Raw genomic sequence first — 18,263 nt, forward strand, 5'->3', positions numbered from 1 at the left:
TATAGTAGGATCAAAACGTGCAGTGAAACGAATCGGTTCATTAAGCTTTTTTTTTTATTTAGAGTTAACTGGTGGTTTATATAATTAAACCAGCATTTTAAACGAGGCACTAAACATGGTCAGAGCAAGTTAGTAAATGTTCAGTCAGAGGGTTGGAGAATATGTGTGGGTTGGCTCTCACTGCTGGTACTGGAGAGGTCAGTACCCTTAAAATAGGAAAAAAAACAAACTGAAAATCATTGGTCGTTAGGGAACTATGGTAAAGATTTCCCGCTCGTTGGCAGAAATGGAATCCCGAAATTGGTTATAAAATAGCAATCATTAATTTTCACTCATGAGAAATTATTTCCGTCTATAATGTCCCAAAAAAACTGCAGACAACCAGAAGATGCAGTTGCCAGATCTATGCGTAAAACACCTAGATTGCAGGTAAAAGATTTAGACTGATGATAGTTACCTGAAACTGGGGTTTCGGGGACCCATTTGGACCCCGGGTGTTGCGACTGAAACACCGCGCGCACCTCCTGGCAGTTTGGTACAGGCACCTGTCCGCCGGGCAGTGAGAACAGCTGGAGGAAAGCGCACAGAAAGAGCGCACTAGACACTGACACGCCGACCATGGCGAGTGTCGGGCACGATAGAAACGGCGGATATAAACTTCCCAAACGAAAGAAGAAAAAAAAAGTTACAGAAGGATCCTGTGATTGTACTGATTAGGTGACACTGCAGCTCCTGGCTCTGCTCTGATAAGCATCCTTCCGCTTTGCATGCAGGGAAGCCAAAGACCAGAGTGAGGCTGCACGGTCCGTCCGCTTGGAGAGCTGTTTGGTTAAGCCTCTTGGTAAAGCTATCCTGATGCTGATAACTTAGAGTCCCCTCTTCACTTGCAGCACTGACTCTCAGCTGGCTGCTCAGATGAACGAGCCCCGAATAAATCTGCGCGTCCCCCCAAAGCGCGCACCACAGAGCGAAACTACGCGCGTGTAGAAATCTCCCCTCGCCTGTAGTAATGATCCGAGCTGATGCATTGCCCTTTGTGGCTGCAGGACTTAAGCTTAGGGGGGGATTAATGCGGTGCGTGCATTGTTGTCTTGTTAGATGAATGGCACAATATTTGCGGGGATGCAATTAGGCCACAGTGCTATTCACACGACAGAGGTGCAGTGGTTGTAGCCGGGGAGGCACATATACATTACAATGAAAATGACACATATGCGTGATTTATGAACAGCAAGTGTTTTTATTATTTACACACAGGGAGAACAGGTGCAGAAAGCAGAAATATGAGGCAAAAGGGAAAAATCCCAGAAGAACTCTTAACTTAAAAGATTTGTATAAACGAAAAAAGTAATCTCATCATTCAGGCCTTTCTTAAGCAGCATTACCTAATAACATTTTATTTTCACATTGATGACTCCAGTTATCCTCATCCCATCTTGAGTAGACTGAGATTTCAGTTCCACTTTTGCTCCCAAAGAACCAATAAAGTTGAACTGGTGCCATCTAGTGTTCAGTTTATATGTCAGCAGACACCAGAGAGACTAATATACACTCTTGGAGAAAGTTGCTAATTCACATTTATTGGGGGCAGTTTCACTAAAACGTTTTAAGAGGAAAATTAAGACATGAGTAGCTGCTCACATCTGGCGGATTACAGATGGATACTGTGCAATTTTTTTAAAGATTTTGTCTAGTATTAAAATTGCGAAGTCATCCACCCGAAAACAGCAAGACAAACAGCAATGCCAAAATAACTTAATGTGAGGATGCCTGTAGAGCCTAATTGGTCTGTAAACTGACAGCAAGAGGCAAAAAAACAAAACAACAGCTGCTCTCTCATGCCTGCAGTAAATTGATTTTCTTTCCCTTTCCAGTATTCATCTATGTGCCTACCATAACAAAGCTCTGAACAACAGAAAACAAAACCATTTCGGGGAGGTTTTATCTCTTCCTTTGGCTGCATCTTTGAGTAACAGAGAGCTTTGCATGGATTTGCACAGCAGAGAAAGGCAGAAGCTGAGAGCAAACCAACAAAACTCTCTGTAAACCCATCCCACGTCTATACCTGCAGGAAAATGAACAGGCTGGTGTGAAAGAGAAGGTGACCAGCAATACCTGAAGTGCGCAAACTGCAGTAGATCAATGTGTACTACCTGCACTGTGAGCACTTTGGAACTGCCAGGTCCACAAGACAAGATGTTCAGCTTATGAGTGGGAAATTTATTTGAGTCACTGAAAAAGTCAGAGGGAACTGTTCAGACTCCTTGTGGAAGAATCACAGTGATGAATGGGATCTGTGGTGTGCAGTGACACTAATTAACTCATCTTTCTGTTTATGCTACACACATATTCAAATGCAGTTACACTATAAATGCGTTTTATAAAAGAACTTGATTTCTTATCTGCACAGTGAAACACTAATGAAAAAGACTAATTAGGTTAGTTTTGTTCCCATGCAGATTATAACTCCATTCATTTTCAATGAGGGATTCTTTGGGATAACGCTGCAACAAAGCTGCAATATGTTGGTAATAGGATAGCTGCACAAGTCTCATTTGGTGAATTGAAACATAATATGCAGTTACGATGTCCTAAAAAGAGAGACAGAACACGCATTTCATCACAGAGTTATGGTCGTTTGCCAATATAAATGTAATGATAAAACATGGCCAAGTACATTCAGAACTTGGCAGAACAAGCCCTCCAGCCAGAAGGAGCAACTAGGGCAGTAGATACTGGACTACTTCACTAACTACACTAGATGCACCTTAGCTGGAGGACCATAAGGTCAGCGGAGGCGTGGGAAGTGGGAGGCGTGGGACTGATGTCTTTTTGATTACTTCCAGCTCCAAATAGGAAATTCTCAATCTGGAGCATCTGAAAGAGAACAAAATTGATTAAGAGTGGCAGATAAATATAAATATTTCAAATGATCCTTTAACTTAAATTGATTTGAGAATGAACACATCCTTTGCCAGAGTTCAAGTCGGGGCTCTATGAAGTTATTTGCCTGTTATGCTATGAGGAAAATTAATTAAGACTGATAATCAGTTCACCCACCTTTTAAGGCTGACGAATATTTACAACTTAAATCCAAAGTATATATCATATCATATCAAACTGATGTAAGTGGACTTTAATGAAAGAATGCATAAATGCTTTTCTTAAAGTAAAATAGTTTTTTGCTTAAAACTGGTGGTTGGAAGTGATTATTTTACCCACGTTTCATTTTTTGCCACTGCATCACTGCCAACAATGATTGCAAAATATTTGTTTCAAGACGTTGCAAATATAAACAGTAACAAATTCTCACTTGAATTGTGCGGAGCTGCATAGGCTCAAAATACCATATTGAATATTGCAGTTGTGATATAATTATTTTTTAAAGCCTAGGTTCAGCTTGAAGGTTACATCACTATTTGATGTAGTTTGAAAGAGTTGAAACTTTCAGTCTGATTCATTGTGGGAATATCTTCCACTGAAACTCCAACTGATGTGCAAACTTCTTACATTCAAAATACCATAATACTGACCGTTCAGACACTTTTCACCGTTTCACTTACTATGTTACTGGAAAAGCGATTTCCCAATGCACATATGTCTTTGCAAAATAGATACTGTACGTGTTCCTTAAATTTGCAATATCGATTCCTACAGCCCATATTTTCAGCCCTACAGTTCAGTATTTGTGTAGCCTGTAATAGCCTATAATGCACTGGCTGGCTGCTAACGATTTGTTTAAAACAATTAGTCTAAGCACAATAACAATATGGATTCCCTTAGCTAATATAATACCTTAACGTTGCATAATCCTGCGCATGCAAAGCACTAGGGAGGATTTAAACTTGAATGTAGGCGTAATACAAAAAGTTAGAGCTAATCATACAATAGTCAACGTTTAATTGGAGATATTTCCCCGTGTTATTATAAAAGAAGTGTATAAAAGGGGTTAGAGCCACTCGAGGTGTTTCAGTCTGGAGAAAGTGGCGCCAACAGTCTGATGACGAGCTGCTCGGCTCCGGTCAATTAAAAAAAAAGGATCTCAATGGAAATCACATCCGCTTTTATTCAATTACATAACGTATAAAGCCATTTCCAGCTCTAAAGCAGTAGGTATCTGAATTTAGAAGTTTTTGCGGATTACTAAAACTGAGCCATAAGCCAAATGCGTCAAAAGCCTTATCAGAAATCTCAGTAAAACAAGTTAAAAAGACACATTACGCGTGTGTGACATTTGAAGTACAACCTATATAAGATTTTACTCTTCCGAAATAACCAGAGACATTTTTAATGGAAATACCATTGCATTAGACGTATGTTGAATGTGCTTCCTCTCAATAAGTTGTTTTAACAAATCATCAATACAATATCGAGAAATTACTAGTAAATAAAGTCGCACTGGTATTTCTCTACAATATAAACAAAACGGTTGGAGAGAAACCACTTTCAAAACCAGTCCAATGATCAAATGTGACCTGCTGTAATGGGATAAAGAGGAAAACATGCACACCACCTACCTCTTAGCCTTCGGATTTTGTAGTTGCATTAGAATTTGTATGGATCGAGTAGCCTGTATGCTACAGCCATGCAGGATACTCCAACACTACAACGTACCTTACCACGCAGATGTTGTCTCCTCTGCAGCCCTCTTCGCCGTCCTTTTTGACCAACAAAAAGTTTTCTCATGCATGAAATTGTGTGAGCATCTTTTTTGTTGTTTTTCCCCTTTGTGGGGGTGGGGAAAGGAGCGCAACACGACGCGATCTTGTAGATGTCCCTCTTGTAATCCACGCAAACATGATATTCCTCGCTTTGGCATTAAAACTCACACTCTTTTTTTGTTGTGGTGCAGCAGCCTTGAAAGTTTCCCCTGCAAATCTAGAATTAGTAGTTTGAAAAGTGAATAGTTTGTGTTGCCCATCTCGCGCTTCCATTCAGCGCGGTGGTCAAAGAGACCCAGAAGGCTTGTGACCTGTAACCCCTGTAAACCCTAAACCCTACCCCCACATAGCCTTCTGCTCCCTGTCTGCAGCAGCACTCCCGCTTCATTTGGAGGCAAAAAAAATTACTACTCCTTTTTTCCAACATGCTGTCTTGGTGATCCCAACCTTAAACCAGGCGAACAGAGCGTTTTCCAGAGCCATGGGACGTCCTGTGCTGTGAGAATGAGCTTCATCGTAGCCTTATTTGCCTTCTTCCCTGATTGAACTTTAACCTACTTTCCCAGACTGCATTTTCTCTGCTGCTATAGGCTGCGATTGGTGGAGTTAAACGGAAAGAAAATTGCAGTTGCCCAGATGACTTTGTTCTTTTGCCCTATGTTTAAAAAAAAAAAAAAAACATTTCATCTCACGAAGCAATAACCTACTGCTGCTAGTGGAAGAAGGTTAGACTAATTAAAAGTGGGGGGATGTTGAGATAGTCAGTGACATTTTGAGTTCATTTGCAGCTTAGACATCAATTAGGGTTAGTTCATATAATACTTCCACGGTTCAAACTAGGTGGAATATCCTTTTCCATTATGAATTTAGCAGTTACATCTTCAAACAAAAGGTAGGCCTGGTAGATTCATGACGTTTAAAGTTTTGTTTCGGTAGGTTTACACAAATTCCAAATGGGGGATTTTGACCTCTGCAGAAAAAATAGACTGCCAGCCGATTGAACTGCCTTCAGTCACTCAGGCTGCCTCCCGGTAGGCTGGAATGCATCCCAGTGTTTTGAACTAGGCTGGGGACTCAATGACACTGCTGCTCCATAGTCAGAGCTACACAAAGAGGAGGGGGGTGGGCGATTTAAACATTGCCAGTATTAATTTGCACTACAGGGAGAATGAATTGGAAAAGATGGAAAGAGTGACTGACAGTATCCAAGATGATTTTATGGATGTAAGGGTGTATTTCCATGTAAAACGGTTATGCAAATATTCTCCCATTCTTAGTCCCAGTTCCAGCCTGGCACCTTCATCACATGACAAATTATAATTTCAGTGGTGGATTTACAGCTTTTAGAAAAAGTTGTTTATGTTCACAAATAGATTACAAGTCATAAATGTTGGCAAAATCGACCATTTGCATTGCCTTAACTTGCTGCTACATCATGTAATCAGTTATTTTATTTAGCTTTTTGTGCTGAATGTTCAGAAGGATTTTGCAGAGCAACAACAGACAGTAGCTATGCAAAATATGTTTGCATATCTTTAATAGTAAGAGCTTGTTGTCAAAACGTAAAGAATAATATGGAATATCATGATGGACACTTCAGTCAGTACTGGAGTATGCTTTCAGATAATAGGCTCAGTTAAATCAATAACACTGTGTCTGAGTGAAACTGGAGAAACAGATCAATCGGATGGCCACTGGGTGGAGACATTGTTTGTACCTCACTTCTCTTGAACTTTGATGAACTTTACAGGAGGTAAGTATTTCTCTGAAGGGGTGAGCAGTCTGAGAAGGAAAACATCTTCTCCAGGTCTTGGCCGTCAGACCGGACAGGACGTCTACAGATTCACACTGAAGTGGCTGCAGCAGAGAGAGGAGGCAGCAGTTAAGAGGACAAGCAGAGAGGACTCAAGGGAGAAGAGTAAGCTGAGTTGGGAACATTCAGGTGATTTCAGTTCATCCTCAGATCAAGATCAAAAGGACGCAGGTGAGAGACCAGCAGATGCATCTGGAATGTCGAGGAAAACCATGTCCTCGTGGAAGTATTAAGTCCTCAGGAGTGAGTTAATTGCAGGCCAGAGCCGGGCAGCAGTGTAGCTTCACAGACCTTCTAGCCTGAGTGATGCGTTTGCTGGAGTGGGAAAACACGAGGAGGATATGTAGGCCAAAGGCATGATGGAGATGACAGGAGGGAGACCAAAAAAGCATCAGAGCAAACACATTGAGCGAAGAACCAGAACTCAGTTTACAATCTAGGTTTCTCAGTCTTAAGGTTATTACGGACAGAAAGTTTGTGCTTTCAAATACCAGCCAAAGTTAAGATTCTATAAAAGCCACCTTGATGTTAAAACCAGCGAATAAATCTGTAATAATTCAAAAACAAAACCTAACTTCTCATTACTAAGATTATGTATGGTATAGATCAGGCCAAACTGTGGCCCACGGGCCAAAACGGCTGGCCAAGACGTTTGATTTGACCCGCCAGAGAGAATAGATAAAAACCTGTGTATAAACACGTTAGTGGAATTATTGAATTTGAAGTCCCCTCTATGGACTTTGCTGGTTAAATATCTGTTTAAAAACATACACATCTTTAGTTTGGCCAACTTACAATAATTTGGTAACCGGTTAGTTGTTTTTTCAAGCTCAGGCAGCTTTATTATATTACTATTATTATCATTATTATTTAGTTGGTTTTTTTTTAACAAATAGGGTACAGTACATAATCAGTTGTATCAAACTTTTTCAAACAATAAACACAAGAACTTGTTTGGGACATTGGGAGAACTGCTGTATAGAGGCCATTGAGAAAAGAATATTGATAAAAAATTATATGAAAGTTTGCATTTCAAAATGAGCATAACATGCTTATATATTTTGGCCCGCGGCTCACTGGTGAGATTACATTTTGGCCCAGAGAGCCGAAAACTTTGGGCACCCCTGGTATAGATCATCATGTTCTTTGAAATTATTCTGTTATGAAATAAGGATAAGGTCAATGAACAATTGTATAAATTAATTTTATAAATGAGGCACCAGGTTACAGGATATCCTCTACTCAATCCATTGCTCTCTCCTTGACTCCTTCTGTATTTCTTTTCCCACACACTTTGCTCCAACATGATCATCTGGTCACAGGAATATTGTAAAGGGATCTCAGACCCTTTGCTCTCCTGTTTTTTAGGTTGCTTGTAATTTTGGTAATCTGGGAACTTAAGTTCTTAGTCTTCTACACTTGCACACATTGTAAATTAATGTGGATAAGAGCATCAGCTAATGTAAAATCTAAACATTACAACCAGCTGAAGACTGAGCCACAGAGTTAAGAGAATGCCTTATAGTCAAAGCACTAAGCAAAACTAATTTAGGAGACACAAATTAGTTAGTTACAGTTTCTGATCTTTTTTCATACACATTTCAAAACCCTATCATAAGGAAATACTTGAACTCTGATGTGCTTCAAACATGCTCTCCATTTATAGTAGAGTTCACTTTTCTAACATAATCTTAATTGATGGAGCCACCAAAAAATATTTTGCCATAAAGTTTTATTTTCATGAATGCTTTCACACTTTTGTCCTTTAAAATAAAGCTATGTACACTTACAATTCTCTCCCATGGTAAATAAAGAAAATATCCAGAGTATGAAGGTTATGGGGGGGGAGGGGGGGGAAGAAGGCAATAGAGTGAAAAAGTAAAGCACAACAAACATTTAAATTTCAAATAGGAATTAAATCACCAAATATATAGTTTGGATCTTACATTAAGGAATTTGTGTTGATGTCTAAACAAAATTGCCAGTGAATTATATTATACTCGTGTAACCAGAGGTAGGGTTTTAGAAACATGAAATGTTTTCTTTGTACAACTAATACAAGATGCCAATAGTTCCCTCTGGCGGATCAGCTGTACTGTATATACAGTCCATCCTTGCCAAAGTGCACATCATGATTGGACTTTTATTTCAAGAAAGTTTGTATGGATGTCTAACCATTAACTTTTAATTTCACATGGAATTATTTCTTAAAACAACCCTGGTGGTAATTAAGTTTTACAACAATTTTGGATATTAAAATGTCACCAAGAACAACATAAATTAGTAACTTCAACATGTCAATCCCAAAGAACCAGCCTAATAACTAGTGGACTAATAAGCCAGCTAATGGGTATGAGTGTTAAGTCCAATGCATTACTATTATGTTTGAAAATTGTGTATTTCACATTTATTTGATAAAATTACATAATCTTTACTAAATTTCACAGCTCCAGGGATGTTTAGAGAAACATCAGAGACGCCCCTACAAACTTTCTCTCAGAAGCTGGGTGTCATGACAACGCACCATGTGCAGGACTGCATCAGTCAATTTATGCATTATGTACCACATCCACAGCAGATTTCCCAAACAATTTTATGGACCCAGAAAGGCCTGATATTGACCCTGTGATTATTTGGTGCTGTGCACATCGATTTAAAAATGCCAATTAACTACAACTGAAAACCTAACCTGAGTGTAGTCTAGCGATCTCTCTATTCACACTTTCACACACCCTCACATTTGTAGCATAATTAATTTGGCTATAAACCTACACTCTGTTGGATGTGGGTCAGACAAACTACTGCTACATTTGGGACTTGAAATGCATATTTGTTTCCCTTTCATATTGACTTTGGTTTAAAAAACAAATTGAGAGGTCTGGAATTTTACATGATCATTACGATCCATTAAATTTCTTTAAGTAAGGCAACATTCATTATACGGTACCATATTGCAATTCATTATGAATTAACATTTGTGTGGCACCACCCAATAAAACATTTAGTTTTAAAAGTCTAGTTTTCCATTGCGAAAACCAGGTCGCAGTCCCTGTTCAAGTTAGAACATATATATCAAGTTTAGGCATGCATACAAACCACTGTTCTGTATCCAAAATGTCAAATAAAATATCTTGTCAAGGAAGGAAAGAAAGATAACACAGCATTTACAAACTCAAATCCCATGAGGTATATACTAGAAGACTGTGCGAACAGACAACATATTTCTTGAAATCTAAATAATAGCCTATGCAATTTTAGTGACAGTGACAATTAAGGCAATTATTTCAACAGAATCCTTTGAAGTTGTTTAACAGAGAGGTGACCCATGTGAGGAACTCAGTAAATTCAGTGCGCATCATCCAAAACAGACTCGTGCTTGTTTTAACAGTGCATGTTGTTATTTTGAGTGTGGTGACACTTGACAAGAGCATACTAATGCATCATAAGCACATTATAGCGTACTCTAAATAAGATTATAATCACATCATAAAACATGATACAGAATGCAATATGACATTTTGAATTATGTGTATGTGGCTTAGCATTTGCCACCCTCTTGATTTTTTGCACAATTATTTCAAATTGTATGACGGGAGATTTTGTTTGCATGAAATCAGGGTGATCAAATTGTTAGAATTTAACTGAATTCAAAAAAGAGACAAAATAAATTAGTTTAAACTATTATCTATATTGTTTTAACTCAAAAACAAAGATCTTCAATACATCTTCTTTGTCTTTGATGGTGTAGGATGTACTCTGCCTCATAATACAAGCCCATTATAGTATGGTTAGCATGTGTCGAATGAAAAATGAATCACCCTTCTACCACTATATCTTAAGATACAGATGGTTGGGTTTCTCTTGCTTCAACTCCCCACTGACATCCATTGTGAAATTATCCAGGAAAAAACTAACCCCTAAGGGCAGATATCATATCATAATAGTCTCTTTGACATGCCAAGTTAATTAAAATGACAACACATTATGTCATGTCCTGATATGAATGTAACACCTATAACATGCTTATGATGCACTGCAATGCCTCATCAACAACACTTCAAGTAAACTGCAATATTATTATCTCTTCTGTTTAGCAGTGCTTATGCTGTAAAGGAGCAAAGCCTAAGATGGAATACATCAAGCAGTTTATAAACCAATGAATGTTTCAATCTGATGAAAGATTTGTTTTCTGTTGAATTTCTGTCCTACAGTCTGTTGCCGGGTGGCATCATTCATCCCATTGGTCACATTTTTTTCTGAGAATTTAAAAAGAAATAATTGCTATTCATAGTGAATATTCATACTCCATTTGTTTTTTTAAATAGTTTTAAAGTTAAAACATTGTTTAAAAATAAAGTCATTGTTATCTATACTCAGTATCTGAGGATGAAATGGAGTGTTCCCATTGAGATCAATTGGTATATCCTGACTGCCCATGTTAGCAATGAACTGATGTCTGCCTGAAACCCTGCAGCATTATCTGATGCCTCGTTTCTATTTCAGTCACATAAGCCTTGCTGACCACAGCCTAACTAAAACCCCAGCGCAATAAATTGATTCCTCTATGGTTTTGATTTTCTCTTCCTGTGCCAGCTAATGCATTAGCAAGTACAGCAAGATGACCTCCGACCCCTGTAACCTTACACACGCACCAAAGGTCTACTAACCACCTATTAATCACCAAAGATTACCATGCTCTGACCTGGCTAATATAATCCAGAAGTCATATTTCTAAAGATCACTTAAGTCCCAGAAGAACAGAATAGCTTACAATAAGGCAATAAACCAATACTATGGAATTAGTTAGACTAAGCGATGTATTAGAAAGAAGAATTAAGTTTCAAAATGTTAACCATAAAGTTACATTAGCAAAATAATATATTTATTTCTTCCTCAATTTTTTGAATCTCTAAAATATTGACATCTTTCTGAAAAAGGCTTTCAAGAACACCTCAGAGCTTGTGTTGGCTGTGGATGGGGCAACGCTTCTGTCATTGTAAGGTCTTTGCCAGCGACAACGTATGAGGAAATTGCTTATCTAAGGGTAACAGTTAAAGGTCCAACATTACAAGCTCTGACTAGATGCGTTAAATTATCACTAAAGAAGCACTATGGTTTAAATAACAGTTCTTGGCCCACTCACAGTTTGCCTGAGGGAACACCTCCACATCCACACTAAGGAAAAAAAAGTGAAGGAAGTAATTTTTACTTTATATTGGATCCTAAAGAAGCACGTCTCTTACACTCTCGCTTCGCCGTCTCCGAGTGTGCTATAGCTCCAATTGCCACCTCTAAAACTAACACCACCTGCTGGAGCGGTCGTCCCTCTGCCCTTACGCCTCCTCCGGTGCCGTGGGCCTCTTCAGGTCCCGGATCTGCTTAATCAGATAGTTCTTCTCATCACAGAACTGCTCATCCTCGGATCTGTCTGTCTGAAAGTGGCTCAGGAACTCCACTAGCTTGGTCTGGTTCTTCAGCAGTATGTCCAGCACGGGCTGAGTCTTGTTGGGGTTTGCAACGAATACCTGCGAGAGCAGAGAGGGATGTATGGAACATACAATTTAATGGTTTCACCCCAAAATGAGATATACAACATTTGAAAAAATATGACTGGTAGTACAAATATACAACAAATGAAGGGTTTAATTCCAAAATGCTATATATCCATTTTGAAAACCTTTTGCTAGCTGAAATTCATCAGACAATATTTGAAAAACAAACGACCCTGCCATCAAAAAATGAACTATTTTATAATCAAATAACTTAAGATGACTCCTAATTCTAACCCATAATGCGCTCAACTTTCATGCCAGCAGTGAATATGCAAGAGTGTGTGTCATTTTGGAACAAAACTCTTAGGCAGGGTACAAGATCAGCTTTTTTGTCCACAAGCCAGTGTTTGGATTCCAAAATTAAGCAGTCACTTTCACTCATTTACCAACTTCATTTAGACGGTATTGTATATATTTAAAACCTACTGAATGATGAACTCCATTTAATGATTTTCTCCACAAAAAATATATGTAGCATTTTGCAATAAAACTTCACTGTACTCGAAATCGTTTTACACATGTAGTATGCCCCATAAGGCAAAGAAAAGTTTTAGCAATTTCTTATAATGTCCCATCACAGTAATACACACCTTGAAGACATGGAATGCTTCAAACTGGATGTTGCGGCTGTTATCTCTTAGCAGGTTCATCATCAGCTTTAAGTTTTCTGCCCGACTGATGTACTTGGTCATGACAGTGAAGTTGTGTCTATCCAGGAGAAGTTCCCCAAGGAGCTGAAAAATAGTTAAGTAATTAAATGAATAGCAGATTGATTGATTCAATGTACAGTCAGTTAAATAAAGTGAGTATGTCAGTTACCCTTGAATCATTACACAAATAAATGTTTGACCGGGATTTTGATAATAGTTTCAAATAGCTTCAAAAGCTTTGGATTTGATAGAGTTTTGGTGATAGTACCTTCAAAGACTGTCGCTTGGTGACATAGTTGTCAGAATGCAGGAGCTTCTCATATTCTGTAAACACCTGATAGAAATAAAAAAAATAAAAAAAAGTTTCCAAATGTGTATGTTAAGCATAACATGAGCATTTTTTCTCTTCAAAATCCACACTTCAAAACTCACCCTGTCATAATTAGTCTCCAGGAAATCTGCACACATAATCTTGTGTCTTGTGAGAAGATCCTGATAAGGCACAAACAGAGACCACAATGTTAGATTAGATCTGTTAGTATAAAGATAATGTAATCAGAAAGCAAATTTAGCGGTGTACCTTGAATGAGGCAAAAGCATCTGAGGCAATGTCAAAGGTTGACAGCTCCACGTAACGGAAGAAGCAGTAGAACTCTTCAGAGAAGAGCACCGTCCGTGCCAGCGGCTCGTGACGCAGACACTCCCTCAGCATCATTCCACAGTTCAGGGCCACCTCTGCACTCTCATATCTGTACAGGTTTATACATGTTAGGTCTTCCAGTTAAGCAATGTACATTACCAATCATACAATATAAACTCTAGATGCAACAGAAATGAAAAAGCAAGAAAATCAATGTCACTTGCAGGAAAAATCCACCCAAAAACACTTAAAAAACAGCAACTGACGATGCACCTTGCATTTATGGGACTATTTTGTTGTATGGTGGTGTATTTTTGTTATTGTCATAGATAACTGGCCATCAGACAACGTGACATTATGTCACGATATTTAGAGTGCGGCTACAATGGAGTTTAATAGCAGAAAATGTAAACGTAAACATCAGATTTTGGTGTCAGCCCCTCAGAATCAGATTATGGGCTGCTTTCTAGATTCGACATGTTGCACCAATATTCAACAATCATACAAGGAGAAATCCATCATAGAAGTGGCAGAGACACCAATGTCTCCACTGACAGTGGCCTAGTAGACCATAACGCAATGCAGCCATAAGACATGTTTTGAGTAAATGGCGTGACTCGCACTTTTCCTCAACTGTGTTACTCTCGCTCGCTTCACTCCCTCCACCTGCACATATAAACCACAGCTGAATGCAACAAGTTCATGCCTGTTCTCTGGGAGTTGTCAAAAGACATTCAAGGAAATGCAGAAAATCACGAGGCAAGTTGAGGGAAAGCGGGCCCACAAAAAAGCAAACTACAACACTTTATCATAAAATAACTCATGGAATGTGTTGCTCATAAATTGATATGTAACAGTGTAAAAGTATCCGAGGGTGGAATTTCCCTTTAATACATCTAACTGAATAGTCCAGGCACACATATCTGGCACATCAAACACTAAACTCCTGTAGCCTGGAAAGGTGGAACTTACCCTTTCAGAAGCATGAAGAGGATCTGTGGGTGTGAAGAGATGTATTCTACCGTGGGTGTGCGAGTACCAATCTGACGTCGCACAATATTGCTGAACAAATGGACCACATCCTTCTTCCCCTGTGAAAGTCACTGCAATGAATAGCTGACTGGGTGCTAACATGCAAAGACATTTTTGCTTTGGGCTGAGCTATCCCAATCAGGCATTCACACCCACTGGCCCTTCAGTGTCTGCACAAAGAAATCAATACTTTTCACACACATAAAAGTCATGACAGAAAGAAGTACATTTCCCCCACCTCAAAATCAATCCTCTGCAGATTTGCAATGAGAGCAATGAGGAGGTTGGTGTTGTACAGCTCTTGTGCAAGCTGAGCCACTGCCTCAGTTTGAGGCTCCTTGTCACCTGTTCCACACAGCACTTCTTTCAGAGAAGCCAGGTTTTTTGACACCTCCTCTGCAACCTTAATAATAGAAAAATAGTCAATGACTGGGACCATCAGTTAAGAGTAAGAGCCCACTTTCAACCACAGAGCCAGAGAAAAAAATGCACATTACACCATTGCTGACCTTATCACACTTTTTGCTCTCTGTAGCATCCAGCTTTTCCATGTATGCCACATTCTCTTTCAAACTCTTCACTATTTCAGCTGGACTCTTCTGAGACTTCCCAAAAGGAAAAGGCATGATGGAGGCAAAGTAATCCAAGCCTGATCTCTGATGAAGTAAGACACTGTTTCAAAAGGAGAGTAGAGCCAACTGCAATGTGTAATTAAAACATTTAACTTCCTGTACCTCCAAGAGACAGGAAATGGCTGAAAAGCTCACACCTGAAGAGCGCAAGGCTTCAGCTTACTATGTTACTTGAGTGAAATCGACACTGGTTGAAAGGAATTTATAAAGTCAGTGTGTTAAAACCTATAAACAACTCACACAGCTAACGTTGCTACATGGCCTGCCACAGACAAACTGGTAACATTAGAGCTAAAATAACCAAGTAACACTTGAATAATGTGCTTACATTATTTATTCCACTAGGTGATGTTAACGTTAGCACAGCAGACTAAAAACAAATGTTAAGTTATTAACCAAAACAAGGATGTCACGGTAACAAACACTAAGAACAAGAAGTTACAGCAACATTCATCAGCAAAGTTCAGCATGCTAGCTTGTGAGCTGGCTGTAGAAACAAGCAAACAAACGTTTACGTTTATGTTAAGTAAGAAGATAGCAAACAGTATAGGAAAACACACAAATTGTCGAAATATTATTCAGTTCAGGCTGACAAGACTCACCAAGTGACCACTACTTTTGAACTTGAAGGAGGCTCGGTGGCTAAAGGTTAGCTAGCTAATGTCAGCTAGCAAGTAGTTACCAGTAACTTACTCCACAATACTGAGAAATGCCTCTATCTGGGATCCCTAACGTTAGCTATCTAATGCGTGCTAAATGTAGCTACAAACCGCTCAAACGGACGACCTTGATAGCCATGATATTTCATGTAAATCGTTACTCGTGACCGTCCGTCACCTAACTTGCTAGCTGGCTAAGTTGTAGAGAGTGTTGCTGGGCTGGCCTGTCTGACAACTTCATTTCCCTGTTCTGCTGAAGCTCCTGTTCTCTCCTCATCCAAGGGACATTGGGCGGGTATGTTTTGTTTGCGACGTTTGTACAAAATGACTGACACTTTTTTCAGCCAATCACTTGGCCCAAATTAAAATGTGGCAACGCCCTCTCGTTGCATTATAGGTGCGCATATTCAGCACTCAGCATATCTCGTGTGGGAGGAGCAGGACGGGAGATTACAGCAAGTGATGATGCCAAAGGCTCCGCTCACCGGTGTACCTCAGACACATAATCGTGCGCACCTAACCTCTGGGAAAAATATATAACATATGTAGCGTGTCCATTTAAAGCTGCATCACTGTAGTTTTGGAATGCAGTTTTTACTCACGATTCACGAAGACTAATGAAACATTGAACCAACGAAATTACTCCATAATGTACCTCTCCCAACAATTGCATTTTCCACAATACGGCCTTGATGATATTTTTTCATTGTTTCAAAGCAAAAATGGTGTTATAAAAATATTGCTCTTATAACATACCCCATACTTCCTACCTTTTATAAAAGTTCTACTTCCATTTGGGATGTTTACATGTTTACTTTTACTTTACTCATGAATTTGCAAAAATTATCCCAAATTCTTAAAAAGTGTACTGTGTATTTGTAAGGTAATGGAGCTCCTATGGTCTATGCTGCCTTACAAAGCCAAAGTGCATGAATTGCATGATGAGTGAAACTGAGAAAAAAGGACTTCAGTGCCCAAACAAAAAGACTGTATGATTTCAAGGCTATTATGGGAATACTTTTGTTGATATGAAACCTAAATTGTAGTTAGAACCTTGACCTTTAAGACCAAAAAAGTAGTTACTGTTTGTTTTTGGAAGGCAGTCTAGGGTATGGACTTCCTTCCAAGTTGTCAGGTATCTGTTTAGTGTTTTCAAGCACCGGGCATTTCAGTGGTGACTTTTTGTGGCTGACTTGACATCAGATACTGGAGTTCCCATTGTACCACAGCTATGGGTAAACATGGATATTTTCAAGGTAGCAGACATTCTCCCTGTAAAAATTTTAAAAGATTAAGATTAAAAACATTTTCCAAAGCTTTATATTATAAATTCATCACTTTCCTCCCCTTTTAAATACTCAAATGGATTGCACAGCCAGCCAACTTACTGATTAGCAATTTATGTGAACTATTTCAATCAGGTTTTAGATCTTTTCATTCTACTCAAACTGCACAAAAGTGGTCAATGATCCCCCGCTTGCTATTGATTCTGATTCAACAGAACTGTACTTGACCTGAGCACAGCTTTTGATACGGTTTTAGATTGTCTTGACAATTACATTGGTATTCAAGGCTTTATGGTTTTGGAAAGAACGCATTGCGCCCTCCACAACAATATGACCTCAGAATATTGTAATGGTGACTTTGGTGTACCACAAGGCTCATTTCTGTAAATCTGGCATTTATTTTCAGCAGACACGCAATTCTCAAAATTTATCTTAGTATCCTTGAATAGACTGTGTCTAGCTGGTCCAATAACCTACATCTTGTTTTGTTGGCATTGAGGAGCAGGATGTTTGGGGATGTTTATGCTGTAGTTTATGCTGACGACACTCAACTCTACAAATCCAATAAACTGAATGAACGCTCCCAATTCCTAAACTTAGAGGTGTACTCATCCGAAGCGAGGTCCCCAAACTTCCTGCTCCTCAATTCCAACAAAACAAGATGTAGGTTATTGGACCAGCTAGACACAGTTTATTCAAGGATACTAAGATAAATTTTGATAATTGCGTGTCTTGCTATCAAAAATCTTGCCATTACATTCATTCCTATTCTCTGATTCAAGTTACACATCAAATGTATTTCTAAAATTGCATTTTCCCATCTTCAAAGTGTTTCTCTTCAATCTGGTGTTCATGAAACTGCTCTGCTTTGTTTATCAGTGTGTATGGAGACAGTATCATCTTGGAATATGGGAACATAATTAGGGAACAGTGTGAACAGTGTGATCTTGTCCTGTAAAAGCAAGTTACCTGGACTCATATTCCTTGGCCGATAACCTTGCAGAGCTAATGAAACCCATGAGATGCCCATGCCCCCATGCCATCTCAGATCCACCACCATGTTAAGCAGTTAGCAACAGACATTATGGGTTGAAGGCATTCGTTGGCTTTATCCATACATAAACCGATCGGGATGTGGGAAAAATAGTGAGAAATGACTCATCAAACATACTGCTTTTTTCCTTTGTTCCGGAGGTATTGGTTTGAAGTATGTTCTAATATTTGAGGTTGAAGTTTTGTGGTGTTTAGCAACTATTCTGTCAAGTGTCAGTTCATCCCTGTCAGTGGAGTCTTTGACTTGTGAACACTATCCGTCTTTGCCAATGCAGTTTGTCTGTA

General features: G+C 39.0%; 2 protein-coding genes across 2 annotated transcripts in view; both read right to left on the bottom strand.

Annotated features, from left to right (window-relative positions):
* The window catches only part of gpc3 (glypican 3), an 89,709-nt gene extending 89,089 nt beyond the window's left edge, over positions 1-620 (bottom strand). The window contains exon 1 of the mRNA XM_071539476.1: positions 458-620. Coding sequence (XP_071395577.1) covers positions 458-620 — 163 coding nt within the window. The remainder of the gene's footprint in view (positions 1-457) is intronic.
* A 7,569-nt stretch (positions 621-8,189) lies between these two features.
* Positions 8,190-15,898, bottom strand: cab39l1 (calcium binding protein 39, like 1). The gene is made up of 9 exons (XM_071539442.1): positions 15,583-15,898; positions 14,858-15,004; positions 14,587-14,751; positions 14,289-14,407; positions 13,257-13,425; positions 13,109-13,168; positions 12,945-13,010; positions 12,617-12,760; positions 8,190-11,999 (listed from the first exon to the last, which is right to left on the bottom strand). Exons 2-9 carry the CDS (start codon positions 14,972-14,974, stop codon positions 11,808-11,810), a joined length of 1,032 nt encoding a protein of 343 aa, XP_071395543.1. The 5' UTR covers positions 14,975-15,004; positions 15,583-15,898; the 3' UTR covers positions 8,190-11,807.
* Between the last annotated feature and the right edge of the window lie 2,365 nt (positions 15,899-18,263).

Source organism: Centroberyx affinis, unplaced genomic scaffold (assembly GCF_046629955.1).
Source record: "Centroberyx affinis isolate AG114_WGS23_722 - 3 ecotype Tasmania unplaced genomic scaffold, CSIRO-AGI_Caff_v1 ptg003460l_1, whole genome shotgun sequence".
Classification (NCBI taxonomy): Eukaryota; Metazoa; Chordata; class Actinopteri; order Beryciformes; family Berycidae; genus Centroberyx; species Centroberyx affinis.

Excerpts from the sequence above, each read along its gene's own strand:
- cab39l1 (XM_071539442.1), bottom strand. The coding sequence starts at position 14,974 with ATGCCTTTTCCTTTTGGGAAGTCTCAGAAGAGTCCAGCTGAAATAGTG. Across the intron at positions 13,169-13,256 it reads ATGCTTTTGCCTCATTCAAG|GATCTTCTCACAAGACACAA; the intron begins GTACACCGCTAA and ends GTGCCTTATCAG. Across the intron at positions 12,761-12,944 it reads CCAAGCGACAGTCTTTGAAG|CTCCTTGGGGAACTTCTCCT; the intron begins GTACTATCACCA and ends ACTATTTTTCAG.